The 14,864-nt window shown below is 50.9% G+C and overlaps 1 protein-coding gene across 3 annotated transcripts in view; it reads right to left on the bottom strand.

Annotated features, from left to right (window-relative positions):
- Nucleotides 1–224: 224 nt before the first annotated feature.
- Rcan1 (regulator of calcineurin 1) overlaps nucleotides 225–14,864 on the bottom strand; it is a 79,675-nt gene continuing 65,035 nt past the window's right edge. Inside the window, exons 1-4 of one of the 3 annotated variants that reach the window (XM_057765969.1) lie at nucleotides 9,335–9,506; nucleotides 6,278–6,451; nucleotides 4,570–4,729; nucleotides 225–1,950 (exon numbers count right to left, since the gene is read on the bottom strand). In XM_057765969.1, coding sequence (XP_057621952.1) covers nucleotides 1,778–1,950; nucleotides 4,570–4,729; nucleotides 6,278–6,451; nucleotides 9,335–9,421 — 594 coding nt within the window. In that variant the 5' untranslated portion in view covers nucleotides 9,422–9,506 and the 3' untranslated portion in view covers nucleotides 225–1,777. Of the gene's footprint in view, nucleotides 1,951–4,569; nucleotides 4,730–6,277; nucleotides 6,452–8,961; nucleotides 9,121–9,334; nucleotides 9,507–14,864 lie in introns of those variants that run through there. The other 2 variants (XM_057765970.1, XM_057765968.1) reach the window with 2 other exon arrangements.

The following is a 14,864-nucleotide window of genomic DNA, read 5'->3' as shown; positions in this document are numbered from 1 at the left end:
GGGATGCACGCATGAACGTGCCGTGCCGGGCATCAGGGCTGACGTCACAATGCCCTTCGCCCACCTCCACAGAGGAGGTGTTCAGAGTTTGAATTTGTCTGTTTGGCCCTTTCCCGAGTGGCGTGTGCTTGACATTCTGTATGTGGCATGGCAGCAGGCGGTGACAAATGAATGCATGTCCCCGTGACTTGTCCCAGAAAGAAAGTGACAAGCAACACTTCCAGAAGAGCAGACTGTGCTGATTTATTACAGAACGCAGTTAAAAAAAATATCTTTGAGGTTTAGCCTCTCCGGCTCAAAAGCACTGAACTAGAAATACTGGGCAGCGGTGTGACCGTCTCTCCCTTGCTGGCTTCCTCCCCCGAGCACTGTGGACAGGGTGTGGAGAACATTCGATCCATGTCTCATCGTGGACTGATGGAGACTGAATGCCAGCAAATCTGCTCCCCAGAGGAGACTGCTTTCTGAACTCCCAAAGCATGCATTGTTAAATGGCATCAGGTTATTTCAGGGTGACAAACTTGGTAATGGTATCGTAAGACCAAAACAGAACACCTATTTACCAGACACACACGGCAACTAGAAAAGAGAAAGTTCCAAATATTCACCGAGTGTCAAAACAGAACACCTATTTACCAGACACATACGGCAACTAGAAAAGAGAAAGTTCCAAATATTCACCGAGTGTCACGGCCCATCTGGAAGGAAAGGGGAAAGGCACTGTGTCCCTCTAGCAACACACGGCTACGGCTTCACATGCTCCAAATTCAGCCCGTTAGACACATGACATTGATTTCTACCACACACAAACCACGGAGCTCGGGACCCCTCTGCCCTCTATCCTCACCTAGGTACACGACAGGAATTCAGAAATGCTCTCTGCTTTATTTACAAGTTTGTCTTCCTGTTTCAGTGGGGTGAAAAACCGTCTCGACCAACAGTTCCCAAAGGGGTTTTTGGCTGAAATTCACGCACAAACCACTTACATGAAAGAAACAATGGGAATCGATGTCTGAAACCGAATGCTACACCTAAACTTCCCGCCCGTCGGCAGCTGGCAGTGAAGCTGCTCTTCTCTCCACTCCCGCTAAATTATACACAGGAACTCAGGGTCACCCTCTTCTGTGAGAAAGCACAAGCGACTGGGTGACCCCTCCAGATGTGACCCCATGTGTGGGTGCCACTGCAGAGAGAGCCGGGGCCAGGAGAGGCCACAGGTTTCCGTCTCCCCGGCTTCCCACGACAGACAGCAACGGCGGAACTCAACAAGAACAAAGGTTAGTCTTGGAACCCAGTAGTACACATGCATGGACATTAGAACATGACGGCAGGAAGGAGGAGCCTTTCTGCACTGGACACGCGGTGGCTTGTGGGAGGCCTCTGCCTACCAGTGGGGTTGGACCCTGAACGCTGGCTGGAAACAGATCTCATCCTGGGCCACCAGTCAACCTGTCCTTGGCAAAAACAGAACCTAGAAAAGAGCGAGTACAAGACACCACCATTATCAGTTTCTCGAGATGTCCCCAGATTTCCTTGTGTGATTACCACAGACTCAGTGAATGGCCCAAGACATTCCCGGGTGCCACGGACATGGACTGAGGTGCGATATCAGAACAAGGAGACAAAGCCTTGATTCTCTTCTGAGCAACATGAACTGGAATTTCGGCCACAGTGGTCATGGCTGTCACCTCCAAAGCTATGACCAGCCACCTGCACAGTAAAAGACTCTTCCCCATGAGCAGGGTTCAGAACGTGTCGTCGCGGTCTGTGAGCCGGTTCAGCTGAGGTGAATAGGCGTGTATTCTGGCCTCCTTGTCTGGATGATTTTTGGCTTGGGTCTCTTCATTCTCTCCATCTCCTCCTCCTCTTCGTTCTCTTGGTCACTCTCACACACGTGGACCACCACGCTGGGAGTGGTGTCTGTTGCTGCGTGGAGCTCATACTTCTCGCCTAGGGAAGGAAAGCACCGCATGGTAACCAGGGCAAGTCCTTGAGCATGACATGTAGGTACCCGGGACTGGCACTAGGGCAGGGAGGGAGGGAGAGCAGGAGGAACGGAACATGTGTTGTTAGCTAACCCTTCCCAGGTCTACCCAGAGCATAATCCAAGGGAGGTGTGGGAAGCCTCAGTTCAGGGAAAGGACAGGCAAAAACCACTCTGTGAACAAATGTCCTGAGTCTGTTGTAAGGCTTTCAGCTGGGGTTCAGAGCACAGCAGGGAGGAGGTGTGGAGAGGCCCTGTGTACACACACACACACACACACACACACACACACACGCCTGCCTTGGATCTGTCCAACCGTCTCATCCTTCCCTTAGTTTGGAGGCAGGTTTGACAGAGAACAGGCTGGCCTCAAGTTCACTAAGTAGCTGAGGCGGACCTTAACTTCTGTCCCTCTTCCTCTACCTTCTAAACACAGAGGCCCCACACCACTGCGCTGGTTTATGAGGCACTGGGGGCCAAACCCAGGGCTTCATACATGCTAAGCAGGTACTCCACCACCTGAGCGACATCCTCAGCCACAGCACCATTGATTTTCTTCTATCAGCTATTAGCTGGAGTGGAGTGCTCCCTCATTGCTGTTCAGGGCTAGCCTAGACTTGCTCAGGCTCCATCACATTCACACCGCTCTGCTGCAGCAAGGTCAGGGAGCCTTCTGTTATTGACACACGGTGGCTGGAAAGCAGGGGTCTGGGACACCCCTTGAGGGGGTCAGCATGGCAGAGTGGCCGCCGTATTGACTGAGAGCGCAAACACTAGGACCTGGGCCCAGTGGGCGTGCAGGCCGCTTCATTCCTCTGTGCCCTTCCTCTTCTCTAAAACGGGGCAACCAAGGCGGCCATGAGGCCAGTTCCACCAGAGAGCATTCAAGACACCCAGCAGCAGGCTCACGACACGCTGCCTTCACCAATGCCACCCAGTTCTATGTTTTAAAAAAGTAGGGTACTGGGACGTGATCAAACATGGGGTACTTGCCAGCAGATGCAAGGTCCCAGGTCTGAACCCCACTGTTGAACTAGCCGAGTTCTGAGGTGACGCAGTGGCTTGGCGGGGCCGCCAGCTCTGTAGTGTGCACCTCAGATGTGGAAGCACGGCACCAGGACCAAACATGGCACATGGCCTGGCCTCTGCCCCACCAGTGAGGCTAAAATGCTGCCCTGTCTGCTAACGTGAAGGAGCCTCGGCTCTCCCAGTGCTGAGGGTTGCTGGGAAAGCTGAAAATGGAGGCTTTCCACAGAAGTATCTACCATCGTCCCAAGTAAGAAGGCTCAGGACTCGAGGCTGTATTGTGAGACCTCTGCAGTCCTGAAAGGCACAGTTGAAACAAAAAATAAAATACACACACACACACACAACCAAGCAAAACCCATTAACTTCACTGCTAAATAGAAGAAGGGCAAACCGCTCTGAGAAAGTCCCTTTTGTAAGAACCTTCTCATCAGTCCTGAAGGTGTGCTCGACTCTGGGGCATGAGTTCCCTCAGGGCCCTGGGGGGCACTCTGCTACTCCAGTGTACAGTACAGACTTCCCAAAGGGAGGCTTCGGCCCATTCATCCCCAGTCTGGGTTCTCAGAGACGGAAGGCTCGTCTCACTTCCTGCCCGGGACAGTTTGGCTCCTTGCCTCAAATGGAGATGCCCTCTGCTTCCATGTGCTTCCCTGATGCCAGACCCTTGGCTTCACTAATGATGCTAGCTAGCAGCTGCCATGGCCAGCCATCTACTTGCTCACACAGGTCATTTTCAGTCTTGACCTTCAGGCCCCAATTAGCACTAGTAACGTGATTCTTGCTTTGTACCGCAGGAGGAATTTCCGCTTAGGCTGTGTTCTCAGAAGTGTAATCTTTCAGCGTCAAACTGCTGATGGGCCATGAAAATAAAACCCTTCCCCAAGGGAACATCAGGTAGCTGCTCAAGGAGAAACAAGAAGCTGATAGACAGTCATTGCTGTGTGGTGGGCAGGAGTGACCCTCACATCTCTGCACCCTAGCCCTCCCTCCGACCCACCCCTCTGACGAGCCCTGGTACACTACTCCTAAAAACCACATCCCGAGCACTGAGCTGCCACGGGCCAGGCACCATGCACAGCGCCGTTTACAGGTGATGGTTGTCTCGATGGCTCACAGTTCCACGAGTGAGATCCATTCTGGGCTCTGTCCTCACCAGGACCTGGGACTCTTTCCCACCCACTAGAAAAGCCAGGTAGGAACAGTGACTGCAGAGGCACTAACTCCTGAGAAGGGTGGTCTGTCTGCCCTTTCCCAACAAAAGCCAGCTGCTTACCCCACCTGGAGCAACTTGTTCTGTGGCCGGGGAGTGTGCCACACAGGCAATTCTGATGGGGCTACAGATTTAGGGGACATTTCGGGGATGGTGGTGCAGAAACACACGGGCTGTTATTGTCTCTCCTGCAGCCCTTCCAGGGGACACACTCTGGGCACCAGTGGCAGCAATGGGGAAGAATGCAGGGTTCATACAACATATTTGCATGGGGTCATGGGGGGTGTCTTGTGTCAGGACAACCTCCCCTCCTCTCCCAGCCCCTTGACCACATGAGGGCGCTGCTTACCTGGCCCCAGCTTGGAGATAGCATATAAAAGGTCGTAATTTATGACTGGGGTAGCGTCTTCCACCTGTTTCCAACCGACAGGCGGAGAGGCGGGAGGGGAGATGAGAAACTGCTTGTCTGGATTAGGCGGAGCCAGGTGTGAACTTCCTATGTGTAAGGTCTGCGGAGAGAAAGCAGCTCATCAGTGCGCTGAGAGAAGAGCAGCGGTAAACAGTTCAAGAGGTTCCCGGACGCCTGTGGGAGGCAAGCACAGCCGCAGCACCCCAACGGCCAGGGAGGGGCCAGGGAGGGTACCAGCTCCTATTCCAAGAGCTGTGAAGATGTCTGTGTGGAGGTGAAGGGAGGTGTCTGTGGGGCAAACTTTTCTAGCGGCTATGACAACACTGGATGAACACAGCGGAAGGGAGACAGGACTTAGCATGGCGGGGGCATGACGGAGTTCACAGTGAAGTCACCGTGGCGGGGGCATGGCAGAGCTTGCAGTGGCTAGGACCTGTAGGAGCACGTGGCCTCTTGTTACACGGTGCTAACCAGGAAGCAAAGAGGGCTTCAACAGGAAGGGGGGCTGGGCTCTAACCCGTCAATGTCCACCCCTGAAGGATCCCATTCCTTTAGCTAGGTCATCGCCTCTTAAAGGTTCAGTAACTCCCCAGAGTGGCATCACGGAGGACCCAAGTATTCAAACACATGAGCCCACGAGGGGCATTTCATATTCAAACCCTAACAGCGCCAGTACGGTGGGAGCCCCCAGGGCTGCGAGCCTCACACTGCACCGACTGTGCCTGCCCTAAATGACAGTGACGAACACAGACGATTTTAAAATAAATGAAGCCTTGTTGCTGAGGGCAGAGGGATCTCAGAATCAATTTCTGGGAGACCCAAAGGCTAAGTAACAATTCTGGGGGTGGAGGTGGGGTGAGGAAAAGGCTCAGGACCTGACAAGGGCTGACTTTACCTCAGGAGTAGCATTCTAGAACCTCTTTTCTCTTTCCTTGGCAATCTACCAGTTCCTGTTACAATATCACACAGAAGTGGGAGCTGCCTTGAAGGTTCACCTGGGGTTGGCAGGACAAAGGGCAAACCTACCCATAGTTCCCCATCTCTGCCCCTCAGCTGAGAGAGGGTCTCAACTATGGTAACCATTCCCCCACCTCGAGATTGACAACGCTGTGCTGATCTGCATTCAGGTTCTTCACAAAGCCACATACTGCTGTAAGCCTAGAGAACCCGCACCAGATCCCTGAGAAACCTCGCACAGACCCAATGCCCAGGTCCTAGTGTACCCGAGTAGCCTGCAGTGACACCCTTGCAAGCTGCCTGTGTGAACCAGAAGGGCTTCTTTCCCTCATTCCCCATCCAGCCTAGGAAGCTACAGGGTAACCATCTCTGAGGTGAACCAGAAGGGCTTCTTTCCCTCATTCCCCATCCAGCCTAGGAAGCTACAGGGTAACCATCTCTGAGGTGAACCAGAAGGGCTTCTTTCCCTCATTCCCCATCCAGCCTAGGAAGCTACAGGGTAACCATCTCTGAGGTGGTCCTCACATTCCCTGCTTCCTTCTCAGATCAGGTGAGACTCAGAATTCAGGGTAGGGCTCCTCTTCTCTTAGGATGCGCACTAGTTTTCCAGTGTCTATCATAACCAGCACATGGGGCGCTTTGCTGGGACGTGCTAGGAGGGAGGACCCTGCTTTGCAACGGACACACTTACCTGAGCAAAATATAACTTCATTTCCTTCCCCAGAAACTCAGTCTTATGCAGCTGCAGCCTGGCGTCGGCGGCAGATAAGGGGTTGCTGAAGTTTATTCGGACGCGTTTGAAGCTCTTAAAATACTGGAAGGTGATGTCCTTGTCATACGTCCTGAAGAGGGATTCAAATTTGGCCTGAAAAACAGTACCAATAAAATAGTTTAAAATTCACCTGCTTGAGGGAGGCCCTACTCATTACCTTCCTTGGTGAAGAAATGAGTATCAGCCATTTCCAGGGCTTCGTGTGTGTGTGTGTGTGTGTGTGTGTGTGTGTGAGAGAGAGAGAGAGAGAGAGAGACTAAGCACACTCGCCACCATTAGACTAACTCAGGTGATCCTCTAAGAAGGGAAGTAGACAGAGTTTATTATGCCAAATTCATTTAAACAGCAGAACAATTACCACTCCTTTTAAAAGTGGGATACACATTTTCCAGGGAGGTAGCATCAGGTCGCTCCTTATCCAAGCCTGATACTCCCATGACCCACTGCTGTCTAGCTAGCTCATCCAGAGTAGACTTTGTGTTCTTCAAATATTTCTTTAGGGTTCAAGGTCCTGCAAGCAAATCTGAAGCGGTGTGTGTGTGGGGGGGAGAACCTTTCTGAAAACTGAAGAACAAAGGCACAATGACCTTAAAAAGAAAGTCTGACCATTACTTAAAGGAAGCTCTTTGTGAACTCCCACTGTGGTTTATCTCGGTCTGTTACTTTTTAACTTTTTAAAGGCTTAAAATTGAATGTGGCGCAAGCCGGCAGGGGCGGGGGGGGGGGGGGGGGGGGGGGGGGGGGGGGCGATGCTTTCCTGCAGGTACAGCCTTGCCCTGCTGTTGTAAGGGCTGCTGAGAATTAGGAAACAGTGAGAGCTGTGAGCGTGCAAAGCCCAGATTCTGGGATTACTAGCTTGGCTCTTGGCTTCTGGAAAAAGCTCATCAGTCTCCTGGGAAAGGCTGGGGGCCCCACCCTCTCCTGCAGCAGTATGTGGGATGCACCTCCTAGGGACTCCAGGAAGATTATGGGGGCTTTTTAGATGCCAGGTGTTTTTGGACTTTCTTTCTTTCTTTCTTTCTTTTTCTTTCTTTCTTTCTTCCTTCCTTCCTTCCTTCCTTCCTTCCTTCCTTCCTTCCTTCCTCTTTCTTTTCCTTCCTTCCTTCTTTCTTTTTTTATTCTTTTTGTTTGTTTGTTTTTCAAGACAAGGTTTTTCTGTAGCTTTAGGAGTCTGCTCACTCTGCTGTAGACCAGGCTGGCCTTGGACTCACAGAGATCCACCTGTTCTACCTCCTGAGAGTTGGGATTAAAAGTGTGCACCACCACCGCCCAGCTTTTTGAGTTCTTTTCTACAGGCTAAAGCACTCAGGACAAGCTGGGCAGTGGTGGTGGACACCTTTAATCCCAGCAGAGGCAGGCAGATCTCCATGAGTTCAAGGCCAGCAGAGTGTATAGAGCGAGTTCCAGAATTGGCTCCATAGCTATTGGGAAACCCTGTCTGGAACAATCAATCAACCAACCAAGCAAACCCAAAACAAAAAAACAACAAAAAACAAGAACACTCAGGCCAGCTTGCAGGGACTTCTGGGGGTGGGTGGTGAGAGGCAGCTGGATCCTGGATCCTGAGCGTGGTCTCACTCCTGCAGAGGTGGACAACTGAGGCAGAAACTTACAAGCCTATCCTGGAAACACTGAGGGAAGTGTAGACAGGGCAGGGAACTCTGAGTCAGCCATCTCTGGGACTAAAAACCTAGAGGCTCTGTGCCTGCTCCAGGTGGAGCGCAGCACAACCACGTGCCGGGCTCTTCTCTGAGGCAGGTGGCTGGGGACCCAGATGTAGGTGTGGAGCACAGCAGAGCTGACCTCTGACCTGGACGTCACCAGCTGGGCAGCTGGGCGATCCTCTCCTGCAGCTGTGAGGGACTGGGCAGGTTTCTGGCAGAAGGGTGTCTTGGTAAGGCTGGGATTTCACATGATCTCATAAATGGGCACTGTGACTAACTGTAGTTTTGAAGTTATGATTCAGAAACTAGGAGAGATGACTTAGTGAATATTTTCAGAATGCAAGATAGGGCTCAGAAGCACAGCAACAGAGAACACACATTATTGCTAAGTGCGCACACTTAGGAAATAATCTTATTTGTTCTAATAGTAGATACCCAGCTGCTACACTTGTTGTATAGGATCTCTACTTAATAAGAAACAGTTGAATGAGTTCACTTATTAGGCTAATATTCAGCACATCAAGTTTGTAGCCTGTCTGTGAATAGACTGTGTTTACAATCAAGTTAAAAAGCTACTGTCCAGTCTCTCAAACGTTATAACATTTAGCTATGACTAAACTCTCTACGCGTCCCAATGGACTTGAATAGAAAGCATTCCAAACACCATCCCCACAAACGGGACATATTCAATATCCTTTCATATATGATTCTTAGTAAAGATCAATTAGTTACTATTACTATTAATGCTTGATAGTAACTGATGGGAAAAAAAACCAAAAAACCTCTTAATGCTTTTCCCAAATGGAGAAGAAAAGCAAAGTGATAAAGACAACTAATTATCTCTGTGATGGCTGCTATCTCATCCCACACTGAGTTTTAATATTTGCTATGCCTGCATTTTTCTCTAGTCGGAAGGATCTGGAAGCTGAAGGCAGACACTTGCCAGTACTGCAAACATGCAGTCTTCTCACAGTATTTCCCACGAGGAAATCGGGTCATTTGGAACTCCAGGGGCAAGAGCTGGCAGCAGCCTCCCTCCAGAGTTCACAGGAGCCAAGTGTGGCCACACACAATGTCCGCACCTCCCGCGCACACAGGGAACCCGGAGCGTTCAAAGCAGTAGCTCTACCCAATTCCCATCCCAGTTAATTCTTCAGGCAACAGCGTCTGATTTTCAAGACTCTAACTACTTTGGGGGTTACTTGATAAACCCCACAAGACAGCCACCCGCCCCTGAGATTTTGGCTAACTGTCCCAACTAGCGGCGTTCTTGGAAAATGCTCTGAGCTCAAGGGTCGCCAGGAAACCTTACCCTGGTTTCGCTTTCGCTGAAGACATCACGGTTCGCCACACAGGCAATCAGGGAGCTAAAATTGTAGTGAAAGTCCCTAAAATGCATTCTGCTTTCCTACGGGGCAGACGCTAACGACTCAGGCAGGCAAGCACCAAGCTGGAGCGGTTCCTTGGCAAGACAGATACCATGGGTCCTTTCTCCAGCCGGGTTTATAAAGCTCCTCTGAGGGCCAGCCCCCTGGGGGTGGGGAGGGCTCGGCTTCCAGAGCATCCTGTTTGGACAGCAAATTCCTGAGTCAAGTCCAGCGTGCTTGCAGGCGGACAGGGACAAAGTGTAAGTTTCTACTGGAAAGAGGTGACGTCAACACCTTAGTCATTTTCCCTATGCTAATTACCTCTGCTCCGAGGGTGGAAAGGCCGCTGAGGTTTGCTGAGCTTCGAAGCTTCACCACCCCTCTTGCGGCATAGTTCCCACTGGTAGTAATTCCACTCGGCCGCCCAGACAACACGCTTCTGGGGCTGAACGGGGCGGGCCGCTTAAGATGGAAAATGTTACAGAATGAGAAGGGACGAAGGTCTGCGGGGTAAACAGCAATTATTCTCCAGGGAGTCTTTAGGCTTTGTAAGACCTAGAAATCCAAGTCGTGGGGAGTTGCTAGCCCTGACAAACCTCAATGTTTCTTGCTGGGCATCAGAGAAACATTTTGCAATTGGTCTTGGTCAGTGAGTTTTGTTTTTTAAGAAAAAAGTAGGGTTTGTTGTGAAACGCAGTGTTTTTACCCCCTCCCCAATTGTACTTTACTGGACAAAAGTCCCACTTCCCAGTGGGATGGTGGGAAGGGCACCCAGGATTCTCCTTTGGAAAATCTCCTGAGTTGGAGGGTCAGGAATGGGCAACATAGAATGTTTCCTGGAGGCTCAAAGAATTCAAGCGAAGACTGTCCCAGCGGAACGAGGTTGGCAGAATCATGCCATCAAGGTGGTGCCCGTGTCACAGAAACAACAGTGGGACAGGGAAGCGGGGTCTGAAACTGAGGGGGACGTCCTGTCCAACAACCACACTTTCTCTTTTTATCAGAAATGGAGGCAGATGTGGAAAGACTCAGGTTCTACAGACAAGCATGTCTCACCAGCCTCTGTGCCCGCACGGTGTGGAGTGCTTGCTGCGGACTGCGGGCATCCAGAGGGCCCCATGGGCCTCCAAAGGGCCCTAGTTCCTACTTCCAACTACCAGTCTTGGACAATCTGTCCTTCCCGCTTGTCCCAACCTCATTAAAGCATTCACAGTATCAACACCTTCTTTAGGTGATGCAGAGTGAGCCTCCAAACGTCCAGAAGTCAAGCCATACCTCCACACTGAAAACTTTATTCAAGGCACCATTAGAGTCGCCCAGGAGTCGCCCAGGAATTACAAAGAATATGTGCAAGCGGAACAAACAGTGCATTTATCCCTACACACACACACACACACACACACACACACACACACACACACACACACACACAAAGGCAAGGCTCCTGAGATGAGTGAATGTTGCTTAATTTCAAAGCCTGGCGCCTTGCTGCCAACTCTGGGGTTATGTAAGAAACCAGTTATGGTATTTGCTTTGCCAAATCACCCAGGGCTGCCAGCTCCAAAAGACTTAAATGCATTTATTCTAAAAATGTTCTGAACACTGAGCGGTAGGTGTGCGTCAAACAAAGCAGCCTTACCTTAGGCGATGATGTCTCTTACAGTCGTTACTGGTTTCCAGCCTACACTCACTGTTAGCTGACTGTGAGGAGGGGATTCACCAGTTGTAAAATTCCTATTTGCTCTTCAAAGCCCATCATAATGGTCTCTTCTGACCAACTAAATGTTCTCTCTCCGCTTTACCCTCGCCACCTCCTGGGACTGGAGTTACACACTGTTGTGAGCCACCATGTAGGTGCTGGGAGTCAAACCTGGGTCCTCTGAAAGAGCAGCTAGTGCTTAACCATCCAGCCACCTCCTCAGCCCCTTGGGTCAGTTTTGGGAGCAATGAGAGAATGGGGCGCAGTTATGACATGTGGACTCAGGATTCATTGTACATGTGGTGCCACTGGTAAAGATTTGCTTAGTCAAGGGGAAAGACAACTGTTCTGCATTGGGGACTGATATAGGAATTCTTTTTTTGTTTGTTTTTTTGTTTTTGTTTTTCGAGACAGGGTTTCTCTGTGGTTTTGGAGCCTGTCCTGGAACTACCTCTTGTAGACCAGGCTAGTCTCGAACTCACAGAGATCTGCCTACCTCTGCCTCCCGAGTGCTGGGATTAAAGGCGTGCGCCACCACCGCCCGGCCTGATATAGGAATTCTAACGACTGTTTATGCCAGCACCAAGAGTGACGGCTGCGGCTACGCTCTGTGTCCACCCTGTCAGGGGGAAGCACTAAGAAATGGCTTTAGTGGAGGGAAGTTTATGGGCAATCCAAACTGAAAGTGAACATGACAATTCTAAACAGAAGAAAATTCTAACGAGGAGAAGGAAGAGGAGGGAGAAGAAAGAAAGGGAGGAAGGGAGAAGGCAAGGGAGGGAGGGGGAAGAAAGAGGAAGGAGAAGATGGCAGGGAAGATGAAGGGGAGGAGGGGGAGGAGGAGAGAAGGCCAGTCTCAACCCTCAAGCATGGAGAAAGACCACACTTTTCTTCCTAAAGTGGAATCTGATTAGCGTCTGTTTCCTTATTACCACAATCTTTCCCGGGCACATAAAGATCACCTTCCTTCTATTACTTCTCGGAAAAGCACGGTCTGCAAAGTTTAAGATGAAGAAACAGCCTTGGGCAAATCAGAGCGGCCCTAACCACCTGGCCGCCATCACCCAGGACCAAGGGAGGCAGCATGATTTAGCGATTGTAAGACCGGAGCTGCTGCCATTAGTCATTCCGGCTTGGCTCTTTTTGGTCTGTTCTTCCTGGATCACTTGCTTTAACAACCACTTTTAACTTCAGCTCTGATGTAGTCCTCACCCAGAGACATACACTGGCACTTCCTGCAAAACCTGGGCTGCTGCCTGTGGGGTCTGGCCACACCCCCCTCGCCCCACAGAATCACTTAGCTTGGCTGTCTTCCTCCAGGTGCCAAATGGCTTTCACAAAATCCTGCTCAATCTTTCCAACAAGTCTGTCCCTTCACCTCTGAAGCATGATCCCCACTTTCTGGGGTGCCACTCCTGAAACCCCTGTCTTTCCCAGGCAGCTGCTCATCCCCCTCATCATTAGGGCTGAGAAAACCTTCTGGCAGTTTTTCCAGGGAGCTGGCAGACATGGCACTGTGGCCTAGAGAGGAAGGTCACCCAGAGGGGGACAAGGGGAGCTGCTCCTGGAGAGGGAGAAGTCAAGGTTGGAGTCTGTGACTCTCCAGCATCGGATGGAAAGGCCAGCTCCACGGATGGGGTGCAGCTCGGCTGGTAGAATGTTTGCCTCGTGTGCAGGAAGCTCTGGGATTGGTCCCCAGTACGACATATGCCAGCACGACGCATGTCTGTAATCCCAACTTGGGAGTTGGAGGCTGAGGGATAGGAAATTCAAGGTGGGGCTGGAGAGATGACTCAGCGGTTAAGAGCACTGGCTGCTCTTCCAGAGGACCTGGACTCAATTCCCAGCATCCACATGGCAGCTCACAACTGTCTATAACTCTAATTCCAGGGGATCGAGAACCCTCACACCAACCAACATGTAAGCAAAACACCAATGCACATTTTTTAAAAGAAGTTTGGTGGTGTGTAAATGGTAGCATATGACAAAGACCCCACTAAAACCTGGGTGTTCCTTAGGAAATCCAGGGGGCTCCCATTGAGTTACAGTGGGAAGTTAATCTTTATGTGCCAGAGAATTGGGCTCACGCCCCTGTGCTAGAATGTGGGAGACCCAAAACATCCTCTTTTCCCCAAGACAATGCCTGGTCAGTTGCCCTGAGAATGGTAGTCGCCCCACAACATGAAGAAAACAGCTGCCAGCATTGACAGACTGACTTCTGATTTCTCTGCGTGGGAGAAGACGCACGGCCACGAGCCCTGTGCGCTCTGGACACTGATGTTCTCCAAGGTCCCAGTGCCACTGCCACTGTCTCACTGGAGCCCCTTCACCGGGGACCAACCCCAAAGACACATGAAGTCACAGCATCTGGTTTAACTTAGAGAGTTATCTGCTGGAGCCAGGCACTGGGGGGTGCTGGGGGCCGCGCTGAGGCTTTCACTGTGGTGTCCGCACAGTGCGTGCCCTCGCCTCCGACAGCACTTCCTCAAATGTATTGATTTTTCATAGGCTGTTCGCAGGCCTCCACTCTCTGAGGTGACTTGCTGGGCACTTGGATAATGTTCTCTCGCTTCTGAAATCTCCTGATGGCTCATGGGAATTACGAGACTGACATGGTTGTGGGGATGGCCTCGACCACACTCTAGTGCACAGAAACCACTGTTGGTTTCAATAGCAATTGTTAATAAGAAATTATTTTGCCATTTGAAGGTGAAATGTCCCCCACAGGCTCATGTGTGGCACTGTTCTGGGGGGCTAAGAACCATTAGGAGGTGAGATGAGCCCTTTGGGGCTTACAGACCCCCTTTCTCCTCAGGTCTAGCTCTCTGCTTCCTATGACAGAAAGAGCCTGTTGTCCACCCACCATGCTTTCTCTGACACGATGGACTTGTTCTCTAATCCCTAAGCCCCACCTCCTGCCCTCATCCTTCCTGTTGTTTCTGTCAGGCATTCCATTCAGCAGTGAGAAAAGGCGTGAACATGACCATAACGGGGAGGCCCTGGCTGAGAGTCAGAACCTCAGCACTTACAGTCCCTTCAGAATTAGCTTGTGATAAACGGAACATCTGGGGGAGGACTGGAGGTGGATCTAGGATGAGATTTTTAAAGATTTTAAGTGGATGACTGTTTTATCTGTGAACACTCCACTACATATGTGCCCAGTGTCCACGGCGGCTGGAGAAGGCATCCCTGGGAAGTGGAGTGCTGTGGAACCTGGATCCTCTCTAAGAGCAGCAAGTGCTCTTCGCTGCTGAGCCATCTCTCCAATCCAATCCCCAAGGATTTTTAAAGATACTTAAAAAAAAAGAGATGATCTTGGGAAGACAGCATTTTAAACTGTTTATGTGAAGATGTAGGACTTATTTCATCAATCATCTTATGTTGAAAAAAACTATAAAAACCATTCAACGTGGTTTTATCTTTTAAGAAACATCCCTTAGGACCAGCCAAACTTCTGAGAAACAGTTGTGGAGGCTCCTTGCCTGTGATGAGGGGAATTATTTGGAACCCATAGTGATCAACTTAGCTCAGCCAACCAGTTGTCTGGACGTCTGATTTCCCCACAGAAGAGGCTCTGTGTAAGGGGCTATGGGCAAGCGGTGTGGGGAGCAGGCCAAGGTGGATGGAGGGAGCTGCACTGTGATCCTGGTCCCCATGGACACCTTTTTGAACCTGTGGGGAGTCCCAAGGATGGCGCAGGAGGGGTGGGCCTTGCTAACCCATGTTGTTCAGAAGGGAGTCCAGGGGTTCCCCTCAGCACGAGTGATCCCCAGAGA

Source organism: Chionomys nivalis, chromosome 3 (assembly GCF_950005125.1).
Source record: "Chionomys nivalis chromosome 3, mChiNiv1.1, whole genome shotgun sequence".
Lineage (NCBI taxonomy): Eukaryota > Metazoa > Chordata > Mammalia > Rodentia > Cricetidae > Chionomys > Chionomys nivalis.
This window is presented reverse-complemented; position numbering and strand designations above follow the sequence as displayed.